This window comes from Thermoascus crustaceus, assembly GCF_041956765.1.
Source record: "Thermoascus crustaceus strain CBS 181.67 unplaced genomic scaffold VTN00scaffold_10, whole genome shotgun sequence".
Taxonomy (NCBI): Eukaryota; Fungi; Ascomycota; class Eurotiomycetes; order Eurotiales; family Thermoascaceae; genus Thermoascus; species Thermoascus crustaceus.
In genome coordinates this window covers 878,001-899,090 of record NW_027192536.1, presented here as the reverse complement: position 1 = coordinate 899,090, position 21,090 = coordinate 878,001, and the positions used below count along the sequence as shown (strand labels likewise).

At 51.6% G+C, this 21,090-nt stretch overlaps 10 protein-coding genes across 10 annotated transcripts; 2 read left to right on the top strand and 8 right to left on the bottom strand.

Annotated features, from left to right (window-relative positions):
- Positions 1–275: 275 nt before the first annotated feature.
- VTN00DRAFT_2663 (uncharacterized protein) lies at positions 276–1,556 on the bottom strand (the record flags this gene model as incomplete). The annotated part of the gene is made up of 1 exon (XM_069428900.1): positions 276–1,556. The coding sequence occupies one exon, from the start codon at positions 1,554–1,556 to the stop codon at positions 276–278; it is 1,281 nt and encodes a 426-aa protein (XP_069283709.1).
- A 205-nt stretch (positions 1,557–1,761) lies between these two features.
- On the bottom strand, positions 1,762–2,385 carry VTN00DRAFT_2662 (uncharacterized protein; the record flags this gene model as incomplete). The annotated part of the gene is made up of 3 exons (XM_069428899.1): positions 1,762–1,934; positions 1,995–2,034; positions 2,134–2,385. The coding sequence occupies 3 exons, from the start codon at positions 2,383–2,385 to the stop codon at positions 1,762–1,764; spliced, it is 465 nt and encodes a 154-aa protein (XP_069283708.1).
- Positions 2,386–2,909: 524 nt separating this feature from the next.
- VTN00DRAFT_2661 (uncharacterized protein) lies at positions 2,910–4,893 on the top strand (the record flags this gene model as incomplete). The annotated part of the gene is made up of 7 exons (XM_069428898.1): positions 2,910–3,009; positions 3,066–3,242; positions 3,292–3,427; positions 3,551–3,964; positions 4,017–4,393; positions 4,453–4,553; positions 4,639–4,893. 7 exons carry the CDS (start codon positions 2,910–2,912, stop codon positions 4,891–4,893), a joined length of 1,560 nt encoding a protein of 519 aa, XP_069283707.1.
- Positions 4,894–5,241: 348 nt separating this feature from the next.
- VTN00DRAFT_2660 (uncharacterized protein) lies at positions 5,242–6,280 on the bottom strand (the record flags this gene model as incomplete). The annotated part of the gene is made up of 4 exons (XM_069428897.1): positions 5,242–5,836; positions 5,945–5,998; positions 6,100–6,115; positions 6,241–6,280. 4 exons carry the CDS (start codon positions 6,278–6,280, stop codon positions 5,242–5,244), a joined length of 705 nt encoding a protein of 234 aa, XP_069283706.1.
- A 1,344-nt stretch (positions 6,281–7,624) lies between these two features.
- On the bottom strand, positions 7,625–9,451 carry VTN00DRAFT_2659 (uncharacterized protein; the record flags this gene model as incomplete). Its single annotated transcript, XM_069428895.1, has 2 exons — positions 7,625–9,186; positions 9,250–9,451. The coding sequence occupies 2 exons, from the start codon at positions 9,449–9,451 to the stop codon at positions 7,625–7,627; spliced, it is 1,764 nt and encodes a 587-aa protein (XP_069283705.1).
- Positions 9,452–10,567: 1,116 nt separating this feature from the next.
- VTN00DRAFT_2658 (uncharacterized protein) lies at positions 10,568–11,723 on the bottom strand (the record flags this gene model as incomplete). Its single annotated transcript, XM_069428894.1, has 5 exons — positions 10,568–10,701; positions 10,780–11,170; positions 11,222–11,300; positions 11,353–11,392; positions 11,576–11,723. The coding sequence occupies 5 exons, from the start codon at positions 11,721–11,723 to the stop codon at positions 10,568–10,570; spliced, it is 792 nt and encodes a 263-aa protein (XP_069283704.1).
- A 1,670-nt stretch (positions 11,724–13,393) lies between these two features.
- On the top strand, positions 13,394–16,349 carry VTN00DRAFT_2657 (uncharacterized protein; the record flags this gene model as incomplete). Its single annotated transcript, XM_069428893.1, has 5 exons — positions 13,394–14,724; positions 14,780–14,828; positions 14,895–15,677; positions 15,730–16,116; positions 16,188–16,349. The coding sequence occupies 5 exons, from the start codon at positions 13,394–13,396 to the stop codon at positions 16,347–16,349; spliced, it is 2,712 nt and encodes a 903-aa protein (XP_069283703.1).
- Positions 16,350–17,137: 788 nt separating this feature from the next.
- VTN00DRAFT_2656 (uncharacterized protein) lies at positions 17,138–18,073 on the bottom strand (the record flags this gene model as incomplete). The annotated part of the gene is made up of 1 exon (XM_069428892.1): positions 17,138–18,073. The coding sequence occupies one exon, from the start codon at positions 18,071–18,073 to the stop codon at positions 17,138–17,140; it is 936 nt and encodes a 311-aa protein (XP_069283702.1).
- Positions 18,074–18,551: 478 nt separating this feature from the next.
- Positions 18,552–19,250, bottom strand: VTN00DRAFT_2655 (uncharacterized protein; the record flags this gene model as incomplete). The annotated part of the gene is made up of 4 exons (XM_069428891.1): positions 18,552–18,749; positions 18,886–18,954; positions 19,075–19,139; positions 19,217–19,250. The coding sequence occupies 4 exons, from the start codon at positions 19,248–19,250 to the stop codon at positions 18,552–18,554; spliced, it is 366 nt and encodes a 121-aa protein (XP_069283701.1).
- Positions 19,251–19,672: 422 nt separating this feature from the next.
- Positions 19,673–20,833, bottom strand: VTN00DRAFT_2654 (uncharacterized protein; the record flags this gene model as incomplete). Its single annotated transcript, XM_069428890.1, has 6 exons — positions 19,673–20,359; positions 20,438–20,467; positions 20,527–20,556; positions 20,620–20,649; positions 20,706–20,750; positions 20,804–20,833. The coding sequence occupies 6 exons, from the start codon at positions 20,831–20,833 to the stop codon at positions 19,673–19,675; spliced, it is 852 nt and encodes a 283-aa protein (XP_069283700.1).
- Positions 20,834–21,090: the final 257 nt, after the last annotated feature.

The following is a 21,090-nucleotide window of genomic DNA, read 5'->3' as shown; positions in this document are numbered from 1 at the left end:
TCTACGAAATATTATGTAGCATAATAGTAGTGATAAGAATGAGTGGAGACTTTCATTTAGGTTATTCCAATCTTATTACTCACAGCAATCGAAGAAAGTAACAAGCGAGTAGGAAGCCGAAATACGTGTTGCTTGAGTCAAGAGCTGTGATTAGGGAGAGGGACAGATTGCGAATGAGGGCACAAAACACAAGGAAGCAAGCAGAAGTAGGAAAGAAACTGCTCAGGAATCTGGTCTCAATGAACAGAGACCAGACCGTGCCATATCCAATCCATCTACTCTTCTTCTTCACTCTCCTCCTCACTCTCCGCGTTTTCCAGCCACTCAAGGAACTTCTCAGCGGCCTTGCGGACCTTCTTACTGGTGGCAATGTCGACGTACTTCTTGCTAGCCTTGGATCCCCAGGCCTTGAGGACATCCTCAGAGACCAGGTCCTCCTGGTAGTACCCAAGGAGGATTGCAGGCACCTGAGGGATGAGCTCCGGGTGGTCCTTGCCAACGAAGCGCTCAGTACCACCCAGGAAGGCCTTCTCGTGGCGCTCGGAGGTGATCATCTTCTTGAGCATAGGAGCGCGGCTAGGGATCTGCTTGACTATCTTCTCGTCGAAGATGGTCTGGGCCAGGACGGTCAAGGTCTTGTGCTTGTTTTCGATGCCAAGCTCCTTAGCCTTCTTGTAGATGTCGACGTCGCTAACCGCAGCGACACCGCCCTCAGTCTCCTCGGCAGCGCTGATGATCCAGCTTCCAAGCTGGTCGTACGCACTGGCGCCTTCACCATCGCCATCCTCATCGGCATCGTCGAAAACAAGAGCGCGCTTGAGGTCTGACGGGAGTTCTTTGGCACGAGCCTTCACGGCTTCTTCGGAGACATCGACGGCCCAGTTGTCATCTGCGACATCGTCCTTCTCGAGATCCTTGGCCTCGGCATTGATGCGACGAGTGAGCTCATCGTCACTGTTCGCCTCAATAGCCAGATCTTCAGGCTCCCCGTTGTCAGAGTTGTTGCTGTCTCCCGGGCTGCCATCCTTGTCTCCATTTTCTGTGGCATCACTCTTCTCCTTGTTTCGCTCGCGACGACTCTTCTTGGCAGATTTGTCCTTCTTCCCCCCCTTGGCCGATGGCTGGTTCCTCAGGATGAAGGTGCTGAGCTTCAAGCGAGGATCAACCTCAGAACGTTGGCCACAAGCCTTGCAGTCAAGGAGGATGCGTCCATCCTTGATCACCACATCGGTTTCGGGATTCTTGCACTTCTTGCACAGCACAAACTTGGCGATGAATCCATCGAGGTAGTCCTGAAGCTTGGGGGCATCATGGGCACCGTTGATAATCCAGCGGTCGTCGGTTGGCTTTGCGTTGGCCTGTGCACCCAGCTCAAAACCGAAGTACTTGATCACGTACGCTGGAGGCCGGCTGAGAGACTGGGCAATCGAGTTCAGGTTGACGACGACGGTCTTGATGCCATTGCCCTTGCCTTCGATCTTGGACTGGATCTTCTCCATCTTGTAACGGTAGAAGGGGTCGGAGACGTCCCGACGGATATTGACAGTCTGCGCCATGGTTGCGGTGGTTGAGGGGTTTTCACCAAACTAGGAAAGAAGGCTTGCTGGAAGAGAGGAAGGGAATCTGGACCAAGATGATCTTGTTGGCACAAGACATGCGTATGTCTCTAGAGAAAGCCGCAAGGAGAGATAATCGTTGGGGTGTTTGTCACAGTGGAAACGGCAGCCCAGCAGGTTTCAACCGCAGGATCTCGAATGTATACTACAAGGTTTCCGCAGATAGCGAAAAGTTTGCAGCTTGAGCGGCAGATGGTGTTCGAAAGCGTTGACGCAGGACGAATACATAGACAGGTTCTCGACGACGATCTGTGGCTTTCTCTGGCAGGTGAAGAGAGAAACCAACGGATGGTTCTTCAGACCCAGGACGCTCCGTGACTGAAAAGGCGTTAGGGCCGTGAAGACTGGCAGAATGGTACGAAGCGGAGAGAATCGTACCTGAGAAGCTGTTGGGCTGGACCTGGATGCGTGTGAAGCGCTGCAGTGGTGATGGAGTCGATAGCAAGTGATGTGGGATGGCAGACAGCCGTTGTGTGAAGGAGAGAAGAATTTGAGCAAGAGTTTATGTCTGAGGTACCGCGAGAAGGCGATCGCCGCGCTGGTTGGTGGCCAAGCGCGCTGAGTCAGCAGGCAGCGAAGTGTCTGGAAAGGGGAAAGTGGCGCGTTCACGTGCCTGCCGGCGGTGGTTTTTGGGCTTGGTTGGCGTGCGCTCGCTTAGCTTGCCGATCCGGGCAGCGTCCGGCACGTGCGCTGCAGCCAGGCACGCCGGGCGGGAGAGACGCTCCGCCTGGTTCGCGCGTGCGTCGATACCAAGCTTGCCATCCACCATACACCGCGTACAGATACAACACTGCATATAGCTCTGTACATATTCTTGTTGCGTGCATTAGACCTGTCCAGATACCCCTGATCTGCACAAATGACCTGGTAAGCTGCTGAACTCTATCCATCCTTCCACATGGTCTCCTTGTCCTACCCCGCATTTCTCTTCTAGCTGCCTTATCTTCACCGGCACTGGCCTCATGCAGATTCTGCCAGCACCAGATCAGAGATCAGTGGTTTTTTGCATTCAACTTCCCTATATTCAATTCCTGTGATCCTGCATTCTCTTCTATGCTCTGCTTCTCAACTTTCTGTCTCCATCGCTAAGTTTCTCACCCAGCCCCACGCGTTCTTAGCCCCGGTATACTTCACTCCTACCCCTCCTGTACCCAGTGAATAATTCTCCTTGGCGGCTCCAGTTTGGATCTATTTACTTCTTGTCTCTCATAGGAGTCTATCTAACATTTCATAGTTGAACTTTTATCTTCTCGAATTCTTCTTCCCTCAGCTCTCTGTACAAAACCAATCAAGATGACCGTTAACCTGTCCTTGTATCTGGTGACGGACTCGACCCCTGCCATTCTGAAGGGCCGGGATCTCTGTCACGTCGTTCAGGAGGCACTTAAAGGAGGTCTGGATGACGTCTTGAGCTTGACAGGTTGTCATCCGCTGACAATCTGAACACAGGCGTCACCGTTGTTCAGTATAGAGACAAGCACAGCGACACTGGAGTTCTAATCGAGACTGCAAAGAAGCTGCACAAGCTTACTCAAGCCCATGGCGTTCCCTTGATCATCAATGACCGGGTAGATGTTGCTCTTGCCGTCGGAGCGGAAGGTGTCCATCTTGGCCAGGATGACATGAGTATGATACCGTGTCTAGCACAGCGATTTCCTTCACTGACGGACACCAGACATTGAGGAAGCCAAGAAGCTTCTTCCGGACAGTGCCATCATCGGTATCACGGTCGCTTCTGTCGAAGAAGCCAAGCGGGCAGTGGAGCAGGGGGCGGACTATCTCGGTATCGGGACTATGTTTGCAACTCCTACGTAAGTCATACCTATTATGGCACTCCCTGCCCTGACTGGACTTTTAGATCCGGACGCGAACTGCCTTGCCGTTTAGATCCATGACTCTAGTGTCTACGACGTCATCAGACTGACCATGAACAGCAAGACGAATACAAAGTCTATAATCGGCACTGCAGGCACGAAGAAAATCCTAGAGGCTATTTCCAGCATGGATCGTCAGGTTGGGACCGTTTCAATTGGCGGAATCAACCTCTCCAATGTCCAGCGTGTCATATACCAGTCCCAGGCCACAAGAAAGGGCTTGGACGGCGTTGCGGTTGTCAGCGCTATAATTGCCGCAGAGGATCCAAAAGCTGTGGCTGCAGAGTTTACCAAGCTCATCAGTGCCCTTCCTCCATTTGCAAACATCCCACCAGCTCCCCGCCAGGACGAGGCCGTTGCACTGCTGAGTGAAGTGCCAAACGTTGTCCGCAAAGTCGCCACAGAGCATCCGTTGGTGCACAGCATGATTAACTATGTAGTTGCGAATTTTGCTGCCAACGTTGCTCTTGCGATGTGGGTTACAGCTGGTCCCCGAAATAAATGATAGTCGCTGACTATTTTCCAGTGGTGCATCTCCCATTATGTCTCCGTACGGCGACGAAGCCGGCGATCTTGCTCTCAATGGTGGAGCTCTCCTGATCAACATGGGAACCCTGAACAGTGAGAGTGTTTCGAACTATCTCAAAGCAATGCAGGCATACAATGCGCGCGGAAACCCTGTGATCTACGACCCTGTCGGCGCAGCAGCTACACAGATCCGCCGAGCGGCAGTGAAACAGCTCATGGCCGGAGGATACTTTGACCTGATTAAAGGAAACGAGGGAGAGATTAGAGAAGTCTTTGGCAACAGTGCCGGGAGGCAGCGCGGAGTCGACAGCGGCCCGAGCATGCTCAACAACCGCGAGAAGGCTACTCTTGCGCGAGACCTTGCTCGGAGAGAGCGTAAGCTCACGATCCTTATTTCTGGTTGTCTCGGACAAGCTAATACGTTCGTGCTGCAGGCAACGTCGTCCTGTTGACCGGAGCCGTGGACTACCTCAGCGACGGAAACCGTGTCATTGCCATTGGAAACGGCCACCCATTCCTGGGACAGGTCACTGGTGTATGTTTTTAGCTTCTCCCTCATTCCTCGTTTTCTCTCTATTACTAGTCTTTGCCTTTGGATATTCTTGTACTGACGAAAGAAGACCGGCTGCGCTATTGGTGTCGTCTCCGGCTGCTTCCTGACAGCAAACCGCACCGATAAACTCCTCGCCACTCTCTCTGCCGTGCTTATGTTTGAAATCGCTGCTGAGAACGCCGCATCTAAGGAGTACGTCCGGGGCCCGGGAAGCTTCGTGCCCGCTTTCCTCGACGAGCTCTACGCAATCCGCGAGGCCGCTCTGAGAGGTGATGACATGTGGTTCTCCGGCCGTGCGAAGATCCAGCACATTACTCTGTAGACCCAGTTACAAGAATTGGATTCTTTCCGTTCCGGCCCATGGTAGGAATAAGCTGGAGAGCCAGCGTGCCCAGAGATGAGGAAGCTAAGTCATTCTTCCACCGTCCTTCCATCGTCTTCTTTTTCATACCCCAGATATCTCTTCCGTCCTTTTTATCGGCTGGTATTGAATCAGACGAATCTCGAAAATATCAGCATCTAGAACGAAACCAAGGCCAATAGCGGATGAATGAATGAATGAACCAAAGAAACAAACTAAACGAACTAATGGCATTAATATTTCTATCCCAGTTTATACTTCTATAATATTTTAGTCAAACAACCTCACCCGAGAAAGACTCCTCAAAAATCAACTCTTACTAGTACAAAAAGCCCCCAACGCCGCTCTCGTCTCCTCCTTCGTCTCCTTCACCAACCCACTGATCGCCTTGAACGCCTCATTCTTCGCATCCCCCAGTATCTCAAACAGGATACTCTCACTCGTCGTCACAATCGCCCCCGCATCCCTCAGCCTCGCCAGCGCTACCCCCCTTTCCTCGGGGTTCACACTACTCACCCCATCCGCAAGCACATACACCCGGTGTCCCAGCGCCAACAGATCCAGCGTCGTCTGCATGATGCAGATGTGCGTCTCGATCCCGACCAGGATGGCGTCGAGGGGCTCGCTCGGAGCCGCCGCCGCACCGGCAGAGGTGCTGGCGGTCGTGGTGGTGGCGGCGGAGGTGTTGCTGCTCGTGGGCGCGGCCTCGGGGAGCAGGGCGCGGATCTCCGGGGTGATCATGGAGAAGAGGGTCTTGTCGATGTCGGCGCGGACGTTGGGCGCCGCGAGGTAGGAGGAGAGTTCGGAGACGGTGTCGCCGAGGCGGGAGCGGGATTGGGTCGTCACGTAGACGGGGATCTGGAGCGGGCCGGCGGCTTTGAGCATTTTTTGGGTGGTTTGGATGCTGTTGTTTGTGGAGATTGTTGAGTTAGCAAGTAGGAAGGAAAAAGCTTTGCTGTTGAAAGGTCAAGGCCAGGGGCGGGAATTCAAAGGATTGAAGAAACAAACTTACAGCTTCCCAAACTCATAGATCGCCGGGCGGAACTTTTCCTGGACATCACAGACACTATATGCAGATACCACAGTTAGCTCCTCCGATCCAGTCCAATCTGATCAATCAATCAATTGATCTCAATCTCGATCTCTCATCAGATACGGTGCACATACAATAGCGCCGGATTCCCTATTTATTTATCATTATTAAAAAAAAGCGTTAGCCCAGATCCATCCATTCCAATCTAGAATCCAACCACTCAATCATCCAGGAAAATATAGAGGAAGGAGCGGGGTCGAGTCGGGTTAACTAACTGATCCGACTAGCCTTCGTATTCGCCGCCATCGTGTTCATGGTATGTATGCCGGATCTCTGCCCGAAAGAATAGCAGTTGCTGATGACGGAGAAAGAAGTTCTAGGAAAGCGGAATAGGAATCTCGAAGAGAAGGAGAAAGAGAAAGACATGGCGTGTTGTGGTTGACACCTCACGGAGCAACAGAGTAGCGGATTGGAAGTGGAAGTTGTTTAGCTGTTTGGAGGCGCTGGGCGGCTGCGGAGGGAGTCGGGGGAGTCGGGGCGGGGGAGGGGAGGGGAGCGAGAGAGAGAGAGGGAGAGGCCGTTCGTTCGTGCGGGGAAGGGGGGAAGCCGGCCGAGAGGGGAGGGCAACTGTTATGGGTCTTTAACCACAACGATTGATGATCAATTGAGGTTAGGTCTTGGGATTTCCTGGAAGAGACGAGGTAACAGTTCATGATCGCTTCTCGAGCAAATCCCCCCCCCCCCCCCCCCCAAGCCAATCTGCTTCTTGTCTGGTGGTTCGTTGTCGCTGCTTAATCTGCCTTCTTCCGTGGTCCCGCATGAACCTTCAACGGGTAGCCTAGGCCCAGCGACAATCTGGATTGAAATGAATTAATTGACTTTTACCATGTTACAATAAATTCATTAGGTATTTCGAATTGATTGTTAAGGAAATAATATATATATATATATATATAAAAGGTACTGGTAGTGCCAGTATGCATGGCCACTTCGACCCCCCTCATCATTTGTTCCTCCGCTGAGCTGGGGACGTCAGAATTACCGGCCAACGATGTCAGCTCCTTAGGTAGGGATCTTTTGTCCTCTTGCTACCACTAAACCTACCACCAACGGGAAGACCGATTCAACACCAAACAGACGAGAGAGAAAAAGAGCAACGCTGCAAACGTCGGTAATCAGCACATAGATAGGGACGATACCATATTATTCACTCAAGTTCATTTCATTTCAATTCCTACGAAAAGACATGGGGGCATAGCACAGCATCATCCATAACATGAGTAATGTACCTAGTTCAGGTAACGAGAGAGACAAACAAATACATCTCTTCGTTCATAATCCCTCGGTTCGAGTCGAGCGGCATGATTGGAAGATTATCTTGCTAGCTGATGGCACTGCCGTGGTGACCTATCCTAGATAGATAGGCACCTAGATAAGATAGGAAGATAGGCTGCCAGGCCCGTCCCCAAGGTACCTATACTAGACTAGAGATGACCATGGTCCGATAAGAGAGCTTCACGCGCCATATCGAAAGCAACATGCAAACCACCAGCAAGAAAGAGGACAAAGGCATACACATCAAGCTCTAGCTATCTATCTAGATAGATAAATAGTGTACGAGAGCCCCCTTCCTCATCTTCTTCCCTTTCTCTTCCTGCCTTACTCCGGGTTCGTCGCGGTGCGTTTCGCCGGCTGGGACGAATTCAGCCATCCAAACGCAGAAGCTCCCCCAATGGGATTCTCGGACCGCGGTTTGCCCCAGTATCCGCTGGTCGTCGACCGGCTGGGCGTCGGATGGAAAATCTCCGGAGAAGCAGAAGACGACGGCTGGCTCTGCCGCTGGACAGTCGTGTCGACGGAGAGGGACGCAGCAGTGGTGGTCTCAGCACTCGAGCTCGCCGCGTTTTGCTGCTGCTGCTGCGAGGTGCTTGTGCTACTGGAGACTGCACGGGAAGACGATTTGGAAGGTCTCAAGACCTTCATCGCACGGCCGCGCGTCGACTTCGACATCCCGACAGCGCTGGAATCCGGCTTTGGGTCACGTCTCCATGACCCCCACACGCCGGCTGGCTCGTGTTTCGCCTGAACGACACTTGGTGAGGACTCGCTAACCGTTGTCGTCGTTGTCGACTTAGCCTGTGTCTGCTGCAGGTTCACCTCTTCAGGTCCAGAATGCGCAGACCCATGCTTGCAATGATCGTCATATCCTTCTTCTCCTGAAGGCCCCATCGCCGCTGATGTCGACGGAGTTTCCTGTGGTCGAAGAGCGGTAGGAGGCCCGATTACTCCAACATCAGTGTGTCCGTTAGCCTGGGACTTCCCATTACACCCTGTGGTATACACAGGACGAGACATGTCCGAGGCAGTGGACAGAAACTTGAACGCGGAATCGTTTTCAGGTCGAACGAGAGGGATGGAGATCTTATTCCTTTCGTCATCTACCATGATGATCCTGTCCTGGGAGAACAGGATATCTGCATTGTGAGAACGAAGGACATCGCTTCCAAGGAAGATCTGGATAGACTTGTCGTCGGGGTCTGTATCACGGACAAGGAACCGGATGGTTAGTGCCGGCAGCTGGGGTGTCGGACTGCCTGCACGAGAGGAGGTCTGATGTAGACTAGCCTCGGGAAGATACAGGGGGAGCTTTAGGCATCGCACGCCTTCCTCCTGAGTGATGCGGTCCTCCAGGCCGAGCTTTTCGACCATCGGATAACCGATGGATGACGCATAAGAGCCAGAGCAGACCGCGGCATACAATAGGGAGTCGTTAGAAAAATTAGTCGTCAACCAGCAGCGGATGATACAGGGCACAGGGCCTAGTATGAAAAGCCCAGGGGGAGGCATCGTGACATTAAGAGGAGACCCGCTGACGGAGCCTAACAGCCTGCTAGCTTCGAGACCCAGGCTGTTGGTTCGAGCGGAATGGTGGGAATGGCCCGAAGAACTCTGTCTCCCGTCAGATCTGTGGGAGAGAGAACGTTCAGTCAAAGGATGGCTGCCCATGCCACTGCCTGTTCTGAGCGGAAGATCGGTGCTTGATCGATTGGCCTGTCCGTAGTATCCATGAATGGCGCTCTCATCGAACCGAACACTGTTCGCCCGTGAGGCTCCCCGCCTTGGTTCCTCTTCACCATCCAGTCCCATGGTGTTGACGAGTCCGTGTTGCTGCCCTTGGTCGAAACCTTTGAAAGCGTCAACAGTGGGGGTGAAGGACGGTTCTGTACGCCCTATAATATTAGCCTAAGATGTTCACCACATAGAACAGAAGAACATGCACTTGCCTGTTGGTATCGCACCGCTCAAGGTACTTGGGAAAGGAGATAGAGGGCCCCAGACACTCTTCAGTCTGGCGTCATCGTCCCTGCGTCGTTCCAACCTCGCAATCCGCTCCCCGTGTTCAATCTGAGTAGCGTAAAGATCCTTCACCTCCTCAAATACGCGCCAGATATCCTCCCGCGACGCAAAGGGGTACTGGGCATCCATAACCACTGCCAATTGGGGCGAGAAGCGGGAATCCGTATGGCTGGCTGATAAGTAGCACGGGATGCTGTTGGAATGCAGAACTTCCAGCTGCCCCTCCAAAGAAGAAAGAAATTTGAGGAGCAGACTGTCAGATTAGGCGACAGTTTGTCTTCCCGTCAGAACAGTTTTCTGGTGTTCCTAGAAAATGTCCTCTCCTTTTTGATATCCTGGTAGTTCTGTGCGTCCTCACACTCTCCTCCTCCCGCCTGCTCTGCGAGACGGCCGTAAGGCCGTCCACCCAGTCTGCACTAATACCCAGATATCCAAGCCCGTATCAGAACATATATCGATGTCTTATGTGATGCTGATGGCATAAAATGGCCGTCGGGGCTGAAGTGACGTGAACCGGGAGAGTGAGAAGCCGGAAGGGATGGTTCCTTTGTAAGGGTGCGCCGTTCGATGGACTGTTTCGGAGTTGCTTCTGAGATGCCGCTGCAAATACTCCCGCGGTAGCTAACACAATAAAAACGACTTCAGAAATCGCGCGACTCTAGCCGTAGAGGAGATATCAAGGCGATGAGAGGTGTGTAGGGGATCGAGAGGTACAGGTAGGACTGCGGGACGGGATGTGGCAACCGACCGGGTCGTGAACAGCTGCGGGCTAAAAAAGCTGGTCGAGTTTTAAGCTCTGCAAGTGGGAGGAGTTGTTTCTCAGGTGTGTGACTATAGCTGCCGGAGGCAAACACAAATGGGCGCTGGCTTGTATCTCTGTGACGAGGGTTTGCTGCAATGCGGAATGTTAGATTTCCAGGCGTCTGGTCGCCGGGCGAGCTGGGGTTGCGGAGGGGGTCCCAAGGAGAGTTTGAGCTCGGACATCTTTGTCGCATCTGAATCTAGACCGCGTACTAACACTACAAAGCAACTTCATCTACGATGCAAGCTCCACAACCACGTCAGCGTAAACCATTTCACTCGAAATATTGCGCTCTGCGAAATTCTGAAGGGTGTCGTTAATTTGCTTTTCGGGAGGACTACCGTTTGCCAATTGGCTCTTTTTTCCCAATTGTCTCTGTTTCGCGAAATCTTCAAAAGCTATAATTGTGGATGAAGTAGTCTACAATATAAACTAGGTATATATCATTTCGGAGCCTCTTGCCAGTGTGGGAAGATCATAGGCAGATTTTCTGGTGCTTGGTCGGGCCATGTTGCTCGAATCACTCTCATGACCTCACTGTACATGATCTTGTACCCCTCCGGGGTAAAATGCAAGCCTACCGCCGCATGTCAGTTTAGCGAGATATAGCCTCAGAAGAGCTTCAGAATCTGTTGCAAAGAAAAGTCGAACGAACCGTCTGATAGTAGACCTTCCAAAACCTCATTATTCGGAATATCCTTAGAACCAGGCAACGGCTGTCCTTCCTGCCAGCCCGCAGCCTTCATAAATGCGGTCCAGATATCTACCACCTGGACGCCAAGCGAGCCAGCAACTTCACGGCACGCATCTGCATATAGTTTTGTATTGTTCGCGGTTCTGCTAGGGCTCGGGAACCCTTTCCGCGCATCCAGAGTTGCCAGTTGATACTCGTTGACCGGCGGTGGAGTGAGCAGTAGGATCTTGGGATCCTGAGCCAGCGTCACTGGATGCTTAATGATCGCTTTCAAGTTTTCCTTATACTCGTTCAGCGGAACATGCTGATAGAACCCTGGCAAGACCGAGTCGTTGGCACCGAAAAAGATCGTCTGTTCAAAGTCAAACGAACCAGCTTTAAAGCAGGATATTGGGATACTAACCAAGAACCGAACTCGCGCTATTTGGGGCGCTGGAAAGAATTTCGGGAAGACTTTAATGGCATGTGCCGTATTATAACCGCTTGGGGTTGTCAGTTGCAATGCGGATTAAGAGGCGTTTTTCTGAAACCTACCTAAACCCCCGATTGATAACGTCAAGGCGTCTGATATAGTCTGTGAAGACGTCAGCAGTTCGTACAAAACGGAGGCAAATACACCGAAGTAAGGAAAGTGCCCAATGTCTCAGGCAGTTTCGAAAACATGCCCGGGTGCAGGGAAATCGTTGCACCAATAGGAGTCAAGTTAGGTACTAGAAAACGGCAGGAATAGACATTATTTCAAGCGGCTATTACTGACCATCTTGAATCGCCGGGCTGAAACCAAATCCTTTTGCTTGGCTGACGGAGAACTGAGTGATGGAGTCGCCAAACAGAATGAACTGATCGTACGGCTGGAACGAGGCCGCTTCTACGAAACCAGATGTGACCAATTCGTCGGTTGACATGACGAGGGGAAATTAATTAGCCTAACGTTGCCTGCTGGAAACCTATGAAAGACCAGACGACTATCAGTGAGATACTGTAAGTCCATACGTTGGTCTGCGAGCGGCGATCTGAATGTCGAAACGCTAGGGCGGGGGGTGATCCAAGGTTGGGTTCAAATAGCACGATGGAGGAATCTTCGGCATAAAATGAAGTCAACGCCACTCACTTGAAGCGGCCGCGACGCAGATCGCTCTCGGGAGTTCAGAGCTTCAGACTGCCGGCGATCTCGGAAGACAACTTAAAAAAGAAAAGTAACTCAGACATAATATGGAGTACGCGTCCGATCGTATTATTATTTTTGTGGTCTGTACACGTACGTAGCCGAAGTATCGTATTGGACAAAATCGGGACAGACATGCAACGGATCGCCGTACCCTCGGCTTTGGGTCGGACCCTAGATCGAGACGGATCCTCCCTGAACTTTCCCGAACAGGTTAATATTGAAGCATATCATCTCAGTCTTAAGACGTGGTAGCCTTGAAGCTTTTGGAAGGTCTGTAAAGGTCGCCAGCTTAAACTTTACTATGGTCGGTGCTCGATATCAGTTGGCTTGGCCATGACGACATGGTCAACTCCTAGATACCTAATTGTAGACAGCTAGGCAGCCATACGGGTTTGTTTGATTGACCTTTGAACGCTCGCCAAGAGACAGTAGAATGCCCGTCTGTTGTTTGAGACACCGTGACCGGGTTTCTTCAACACGCCGTCTCAAGCGAGCTTGGTCATCTCCGATGCTATTCGACGGCTCGGGCTAGTCCGGTGACTCTGTGAGAGTTTATATGGGGTGCGAGATGAGGGGGAGGCTGGCGCCTGCTCCGCAGTGTGCCCGTACACCTTCAGTGATGCATCAAAGCCTGGAGAGCAGAGAAGCAAAAGAAAACCTTACGAGATGGCGCATCTATGGTCATCCTGCTGGGACGGGATCTTGATTCCCCATACCATGCAGGAAATGGTAAAGTACTATGCTGTGTCCATGAACAAGATGCAAGGAGGGTGCTTTCGCAAGAAAGGCGGGCCGTCACGCCGTGGCTGCGGGGCGTCTTAAGGTGGTTGCTGAGCACCTCAGCTCCCAAGGTTGCGCGCCCCGGGAAGCTCGCTTTCCCTTCCGGGATTAAGTAAACCGACACCCCAGCCTCCAGGGCTGGCTGACTTCAGACAAAGATAACCACACCGATCATCGCTGCTAGATGATGCGAGTGCGCGCTTGTGCTTCCAGCTGCGCAGGGCTGTGATGGTCATCCGCCAAGGTAAATAGTCTTCCTTTTCTTCCTGCATGTCAACCGCCCTCCGCTCATTCATTTCCCTTGCTCCCGTACACCCTTGAGCAAGGCCTTCTGCGGAGGATATAGAGGGAATCAGAGAGGGACCGTGACATGCTGTAGCGGTCAATGCGGCTTTCCCTTTTTCACTTCTCCCCTTACAGACGTCCTGAGATCCTGCATCGAGGATATGCCAAAGGACACGGCCTGTAGTATCGGGTCAAACGGTCAGGAGTTTGGCGGTTTGATATTCCCCTCAACCGTGCGTTTTGTGTCGTACATTAACCTCGCAGGGTTGCTGCTGACCCGTATCAGCTATCTAGGACAAACCCGGATACACAGATCAGATTGGGTAGTGGAAGCACTCGAAGATGCCTCGTTCTGTTGCTTCCTTTAATCTTCCCGCTCCTCGAGAAGGGGATGGAGGAGACAGCCATCATCCCGAGCAGACCGCACCTATAACGGCCCCTCCCTCTCCTTCTGCCTACCGAAGAAGTCAAAGCCGATTCTCAGAGCGCGATCCCGAGAGTCAAGAGATGGATGAGACCACCACTCTTCTAGGAACTGGCCTGGGTAAGGTCCGGAGCCATACTCAGCGATCATATTCCGGCGTTTCAGGGACCTCTCGTCCGGATACCTTTTTCAGACACAACACTTTTGCTGGTAGCCATCGTCCATTTAGGAACCACAGCCGTGCGAATTCCCAAGCCGTACGCTTCAGCCGCAGCGGCAGTCCGGAGATGAGGAGGCGGGATAGCTCCTCTCATCCTGTAAAGGATGAAATGACAGGCTCATCCTTTATGGACGAACGAGTGTGGTACGACCAGTTTACGTCCACGGACTGGGTCCATGACAGCATTGCCGATGGAATGCGCCTTAGAGAATTGAAAAGCAGAAAAGATATACGCGGGCGATTACTGGCCTTGTTCGATGGTTCTCAAGGATGGATTCTGGTTGCGGTCATCGGGTGCATCACTGCTCTGATTGCCTACTTTGTGGATGTCACAGAGCACTCGATCTTTGATCTGAAGGAAGGCTTCTGCACCACGTCATGGTTCCTCGGTAGGAAGAAGTGCTGCTTTGGGGAGGAGGAATGCCCTGCATGGCGGTCGTGGTCGAAAATCTTAACCCCATCTGGAGTGGATAATAAATGGGTAGACTTCGCGATGTTCATCTTTTGGGCAGTTTTCCTCGCTTCGGTTTCGTGTTCTTTGACACTTCTCACCAAAACCGTTGTCCCTTCTACCGTATCATTGTCGACTCTGGATGAGAACCTTGGCGCTGAATCGCGTGGGAACGATGATCCGAAGTCCAGTGCTAGCCCGACCGGGACGGACTCTGCCATAGCAGCCTTACGAAGTCGTCCAGCAATGGTCTACTACTCTGCAGCCGGAAGTGGAGTTGCGGAAGTGAAAGTCATACTGAGCGGCTTCGTTTTGCATGGGTACTTAGGTCTGAAGACTTTGGTTGTTAAGACACTTGCCCTCATTTTGAGTGTCGCATCTGGTCTTAGCATAGGGAAAGAGGGCCCTTACGTCCATATTGCTGCCTGCGTCGGAAATATTTGTTGTCGACTGTTTTCGAAATATCATCTTAATGATGGTAAGAGACGCGAGGTTTTGAGTGCAAGTGCTGCCAGCGGTGTTGCTGTAGCCTTTGGAGCCCCTATTGGCGGTGTCCTGTTTAGTCTGGAAGAAGTCAGGTAACTATCTATCCTTGTATCATTTTAGCGGATGGCCGTGAGCTCACCATGCCAGTTATTACTTCCCGCCGAAGACACTGTTTAGAACATTCTTCTGCTGCATTGTAAGTCGTGAATCGATCTATTCTGCCCAAATCCTTCCTGTACTTATCACTAATGATGGTACACAGGCTGCAGCACTCTCCTTGAAATTTCTCAACCCATATGGAACTGGTAAGATTGTTCTATTTGAAGTGAGGTATCTATCGGATTGGGAAATGTTCGAGATAATTCTTTTCATCCTTCTCGGAGTTCTCGGCGGTGCCGCCGGCGCTCTCTTCATCAAGGCCTCAAGCCTGTGGGCGCGTTCTTTCAGACGAATACCGATTATCAAGCGCTGGCCGATGCTTGAGGTTGTTCTTGTTGCTTTGGTGACCGGTCTCGTCAGCTTTTGGAATCGGTACACCAAACTATCTGTGTCTGAGCTTCTTTTCGAACTCGCCAGCCCATGTGATACGGTTGACGATCCGAAGACTGGTCTGTGTCCAGGCAGCAAAGACGAGATTCTAGAAATTGTGCGCTATCTCTTGGTTGCCTTTATTATAAAGAGCATATTGACAACGGTTACTTTCGGCATCAAGCTTCCGGCCGGTATCTATGTTCCGTCAATGGTCGTTGGTGGTCTTATGGGCCGGATAGTGGGACATCTCGCTCAATACGTTGTTGTCAACCATCCCAATCTCTTCCTTTTCGGAGAATGCTCGGCATCTTCTGGAATGGAATCTTGTGTGACACCTGGGGTTTATGCCATGGTTGCAGCAGGAGCAACCATGTGCGGTGTGACGCGGTTGTCAGTGACCCTGGCCGTCATCCTGTTCGAACTCACGGGAAGCCTGAACCATGTGCTTCCCTTCTCGTTGGCTGTCTTATGTGCCAAATGGACAGCGGATGCAATTGAGCCGCGCAGCATCTATGTAAGCGCAGAACCTTGATACATTGGGACCTAAGGGTGCTAATCATGGCTAGGATCTATTGACGGATATGAACTCGTATCCATTCCTCGATAACAAGGCGCAACCACTAAGTGACGCAGAATTAGGCGACATAGTCCCACCGGTGCGAAGGCACCGCTTTATCGACATTTCTAGCTCATCAGTAGTGCCTGCTAGAGAACTGCGTGAAAAGCTCGACCGCCTGTTACTGGCTGGTGAGCTTGACAGTGGTTTACCGATAGTGCGCAACAACATCCTGGTTGGGTTGATACCCGCCCCAGATCTGGAGTTTGCCCTCGACAAACTGAAAGATGAGGAGGATGCGCAGTGCATCATGTCTATGGATACTTCCTGGACCGGATTCGACAGTGATGACGACACTGAATCTGCCCCCACGGATTTCACTCCTTATATTGATCCGGTATGATGCTTCCTTTGTCCTACTTCACGGCCATTACATTACTGTGGAGCAATTCTAACACATATGACTAGGCTCCTATTGCTCTCGATATTCATTCACCCATAAACCTCGTCTACCAGTGCTTTGTCAAGCTGGGCTTGCGATATGTTTGCGTGCTCCGCGACGGACAGTATGCAGGGCTTGTGCACAAGAAGTCCTTCGTCAAGTTTATGAAGGATAACGAACACCACTGAAGTTTGTTTCTTCTACAGCCTGAAAGGTGTATGTGATTTGAGAATTGGACATGAACATTGTATCTTTTTGACTTTATATTGTACGGTAAGTTACCCCGTATGGCTCTTTTGGCACCTGGCGTTCGATTCCGGCGGCCATTGTTCTCAGCATCTGCATTGGGTCAAAGTACTCTACATTTCTCAGACATATTCTTTTCGGCATGCCATTTTATCATGTGTATTTAGCCATGTGTCTTAAGGCCAGCTTCTTTTTGGTTTACAGTGTACTGCAGAGAATATAGCATGAACTCAGGATGGAATGCATCAAACTGATATACCCATTCAGCTTGGAGGGATGGGTATTGAAGACTGATTGTTACGAAGGTTCTTGCTTTCATCCATATCAATTGGTTGGCATTGCAATAGCATGTGCATAGCAAAGGCGTGATGTGATCGTCTCATCAATCTGATGTTGTCAATTCAGTTGTGTGTCACTTCAGCGCTTCTACTGGATCATATCATATCAGAATTATGCCTTGGATATTCATCGAAGACAGTCTCAGCACAGTCAAGCATACAGGCTGTAGACAGCCTTGGCGGATTACTGTCTGAAGAACTCTCAGCATTCCGCATGGCACATCCTGAACCCGGCCAGAGAGTTCATGGCGAATAATACCTTGAACTCAATCCACGTGAGTCCCACGATTGCTCAACGTAAGGAGCTCGAGGACCACGCAGGCCTGGATGAGACATCCCCTTTTGCTCCTTCGAGGATGGAACCATCCTTCTCAGCAAAAACGAGACGGTGTCTAAGACATCCTCTCATACCCAACAATCTGGATAGCCACCTCCCCATCCTCCTTCCACTCGGGAGAGACCTTCTCCCCAACCCACTCCGAAACTTCCTCCGACGAGACCTCCCTCCACCCCTTCTCCGGAGTGAGATCCTCCGCGTCGATAGGGAAGAACGTGTCGCACTCGAACCCTGGCTCCTCTCCATTTCCTTCTGCTGTAGCAGCACCCTTCCGTCTAACTTTCGTCATAACGATCCTCAATCTCTGACTGTACGGAAAATGATGATGGTCGGGAGACAGCCGCAACGCAGCAGCATATATCTCCGCCCCTCCAATCACAAACACCTTTCCCAGCTTCCCGCGCTCATCGAAGTCCCGATGGAGGGTACCCAGCGCGGCTTCTAGGCTGCTGGAGACGATGGCGTCTGCGATCGGCTCTTCTTCCTCTGCCTTGGCCTCCTCCTGAACCTTGTCCCCCCTCGTCTCAGCTGCCACCTTCAACCGCTTCTTCTCCCTCTGCGCCTCCAACTCCGTCATGACCCCGCTCCGCACGATCCCCGTCGCGTCCCGACTCACGACCACGTTGATCCGCTTCCCCAGCGGTCGCAGGTGTCGCGGGAGCGAGTCGTACGTTTTTCGGCCCATGACGATCGAGTTCGTGGATCCTGGGCGTGGGGCACGCGTCGTGACGCGCGCGAAGAAGCTCATGTCGGATTTGATCCGTGGCCAGGGGAGGGTGCCGGAGTGGCCGATTCCGAGGCGGGTTTTGATGGGTTGGCCGGAGGAGGGACAGATGGTGCGGATGGGGGTCGTGGCGACGATGAGGGTGAGGGGGTGAGTGGTTGCCGTCGTTGAGGGTGGTGGCATTGTCGATGTTGCTGTTGCGCTTGTTGCCGATGTGGGTTCGGTGGTCGTGGGATGGTGTGAAGAGGAAGAGGAGGGGACGGTCATTGTTCAGAGGTATGTATTTATGTAGGTAAGGCAGGTCAATGCCTTGTTGTAAGGTTGTTGTCGAGGGAGTGGGTATGAGGTATGCGGAGAGAAGAAGAAACCTTGCGGGTGCTGGAGAAGTTTATCTGGATATCGGATATCGGGGGTCTATCAGTGCAGGAGCGCGAAAGTGCGTTCCCCCCCATACCGTATTTTTGAATTCCGATTAACATTGAAAATACTTGAGTAATAAAATCCGACCCACTGTGCGATTTTGTCTATTGGGTATCTCTATCTGAGTCTGAGTAGCAGTAGTTAAGGAGGTAGGTTGGTAGTATCCATGTATGACACTCGTACCCCGCGTCCAGAATTACCCCCCTACATAGAATATTTATCGAGACGCCACAAAATACCCAAAACGCCTCTTCACTCCCAGAAAACACAATAAAACTCAATCCCAACATGCTCCAGCTTCACGCCCGGAGTCTTCGAAGTAGAATCATTTCGTAGCAGCAGCAGTGGTAACCTTAAGCAACCCGCCCTCCTCCACCGCCTGCTTCACAGCAAGCGCATCTCTCTCCAGCTCCTCCCTCCTCTTCACGTCTCGTTCGTCTTCGCCTAGCGTGTTGAGCTTGCCGAAGAGCCATGTTTCTTTCATCGTGCGGGTTAGGGAGAGGATATCTTCTGCGGCGCGGATCTAAGAACAGACAAGATAGGGCGTCAGAGGTCGGTTGTTGATGATAAACGAGATGGGGAGAGCTGCGACGAAGAAAGAAGCTTTGTCGGGTTCTAAGGGTGGGTACGAGGATGGGATGGGAATGTAGGTAACTAACCAAGGCAGTAGACTCGACGTCGAGCTGGTACGTCTCGACGGAGGTAGAGGTGTGGCTGGTGTTTTCGACCTGGAGAGTTGTGTTGTATGTTAGGTATGTAACTTTGAAGTCCTATTCTTAAATCTCGCAAGGAAAAAAAAAGAGAATCCCGAATAAATCACAGTTTCAAAATAGAGGGAGAGATCATACCGTCGCCGTCGCCATGATATTCTCGAACCGCTGCAGCAGCTGCGAGATGTTGGCATTGATGCGGTCTGTTTTTGTTTGTTTGTTTCGTCAGTAACTCCATTCCCGCACCTCTCCTGAGAGAGAAAGGCGGAGGACTACTCACTGTGCAGAGATCTGGCCGTGGGCTGGGTATCCATTATTCTCGAAGCGTTTATTCTATGCGATCTCAAGGAGATATTTTGGCGAGGGATAAATATGACGGTCCAGGACAGGCGGAACGAAAGGCGGTGAGGGAAGACGGAGCTCCGTGATTTGAGATTCGGGCGAAATCCGAGCCCGATCGCGAAGGCATTATCTCCGTCCCGCGCGCAGCCGAGATCGGATGGCCGAGAGTTTCCTCCATGCAGCTACTAACTCTGTACAGTAGGTCTGTATTAGTTGAGAATATCCTTAATTTTCTTCTACAACAACAGTGGATTCATCTAGGTATGTACTAAATTATTCCTTTAAACACTAAGCTACTAGGGCTTATCTAACAGTCAGGTCAAATCAATAATATGTCAGCCTAACTACAGGCTAAGTAGTAGACAACAACTCGCTACCCCTGCGCTTAGGGAGCCTAGTAGTCATTTCCATATCCGTCACGGGAAGACCGGTCGCCATACGAGTCGTCGTCAGTACGACGAGAGGAACCGTACGAGTCATCATCATCATTGCGGCGAGAAGAGCCGTAAGAGTCGTCGTTGTTGTCACGCGAGCTAGATCTGTAAGAATCATTGTTAGAGGAACCGTACGAATCATCGTTGTCGCGCTTGTTCGATCCGTACGAATCTCCAGAGGAGCCGTACGAGTTGTCATTGTCATTGTCATTGTCACGGTCACGTCTGCTGGATCCGTACGAGTCTCCGGAAGAGCCGTAGGTATCATCGTTGCTAGAACGGTTTCTCGATCCGTACGAGTCGTTATTATCGCGGCTGCTAGATCCATAAGCGTCGTCGTTATCACGCTTGTTGGATCTGTAGCAGTCGCTAGAAGACCCGTAGGAGTCATCGTTGTCATTGTCGCGTCTGCTGGATCCATAGGAGTCGTCGTTGTCCTTGGAGCGGCTAGAAGAGCCGTAGGAATCATCATCGTCACGGCGGGACGAGCCGTAGGTGTTGTCGTCGTCGCGCTTGTTCGATCCATAGGAGTCTCCGAACGAACCGTAGGAGTCGGAATTGTCCCGGCCACTGGAGCCATACGAATCTCTCACACCAGAGTCGCCGTAGGAGCTGTAGGAATCAGAACCTCCGGTGCGGTCGGAGGACTACACAGGTACGTAGGGTTAGTTTGTTGTTCCCCTGTGGATGGAAGGAAGGATAATGGACGCCTGCGTGGGACGTACTCCGTAGCTATCACCTATAGATTTTTCTGACTTAATCCATATATGCGTCAGTTACTTGGAGTATGTGATAAAACGTTATACAAACATACCCGGTAGGAGTCTCCGCCAAAGCCAGAGGACTGGTAATGATGTTAGCCGTCTGCGACTGGGTATATCATTGAACTCTGGAAAGGATTGTCTACCTCATAGTTGTCGTTGTTTTGGCGGGACGACTAAGTGAAGAGAGATCAGCATGGGCAACATGTGATAGGAACCACTTATACCGTACACCGTAGCTGTCGCTCTCGCCATAGCCACCGGAGACACCGGAGCTCTGGGCAGAAGTCAGCATTTTCTCTCTCGTTAACAATGGATAACTGAGCATACGTAGTCGTCATTGTCACGGTTGTAGGACATTGTGTATATTGAAAAATTGCTCAATCAGGAATCAATTGGAATGGATAAGTAAAACTGGATTGTGAACGAAAATGCTATGAGAAACTCAGAACAGCAGGAACACGCCATGGCTTTAAATACGCGGGAAAACAGGGGCTGAAGGCTGTCCGGTGTCTGCCGTCATGCCGGACTCAATCAAGTGGGTGCAAGCAGCTCGTGAGACGGGGGCATCACGCAAGAGGCTGAACCGCCCACGACCCACGGAGTTGATAGCGGCA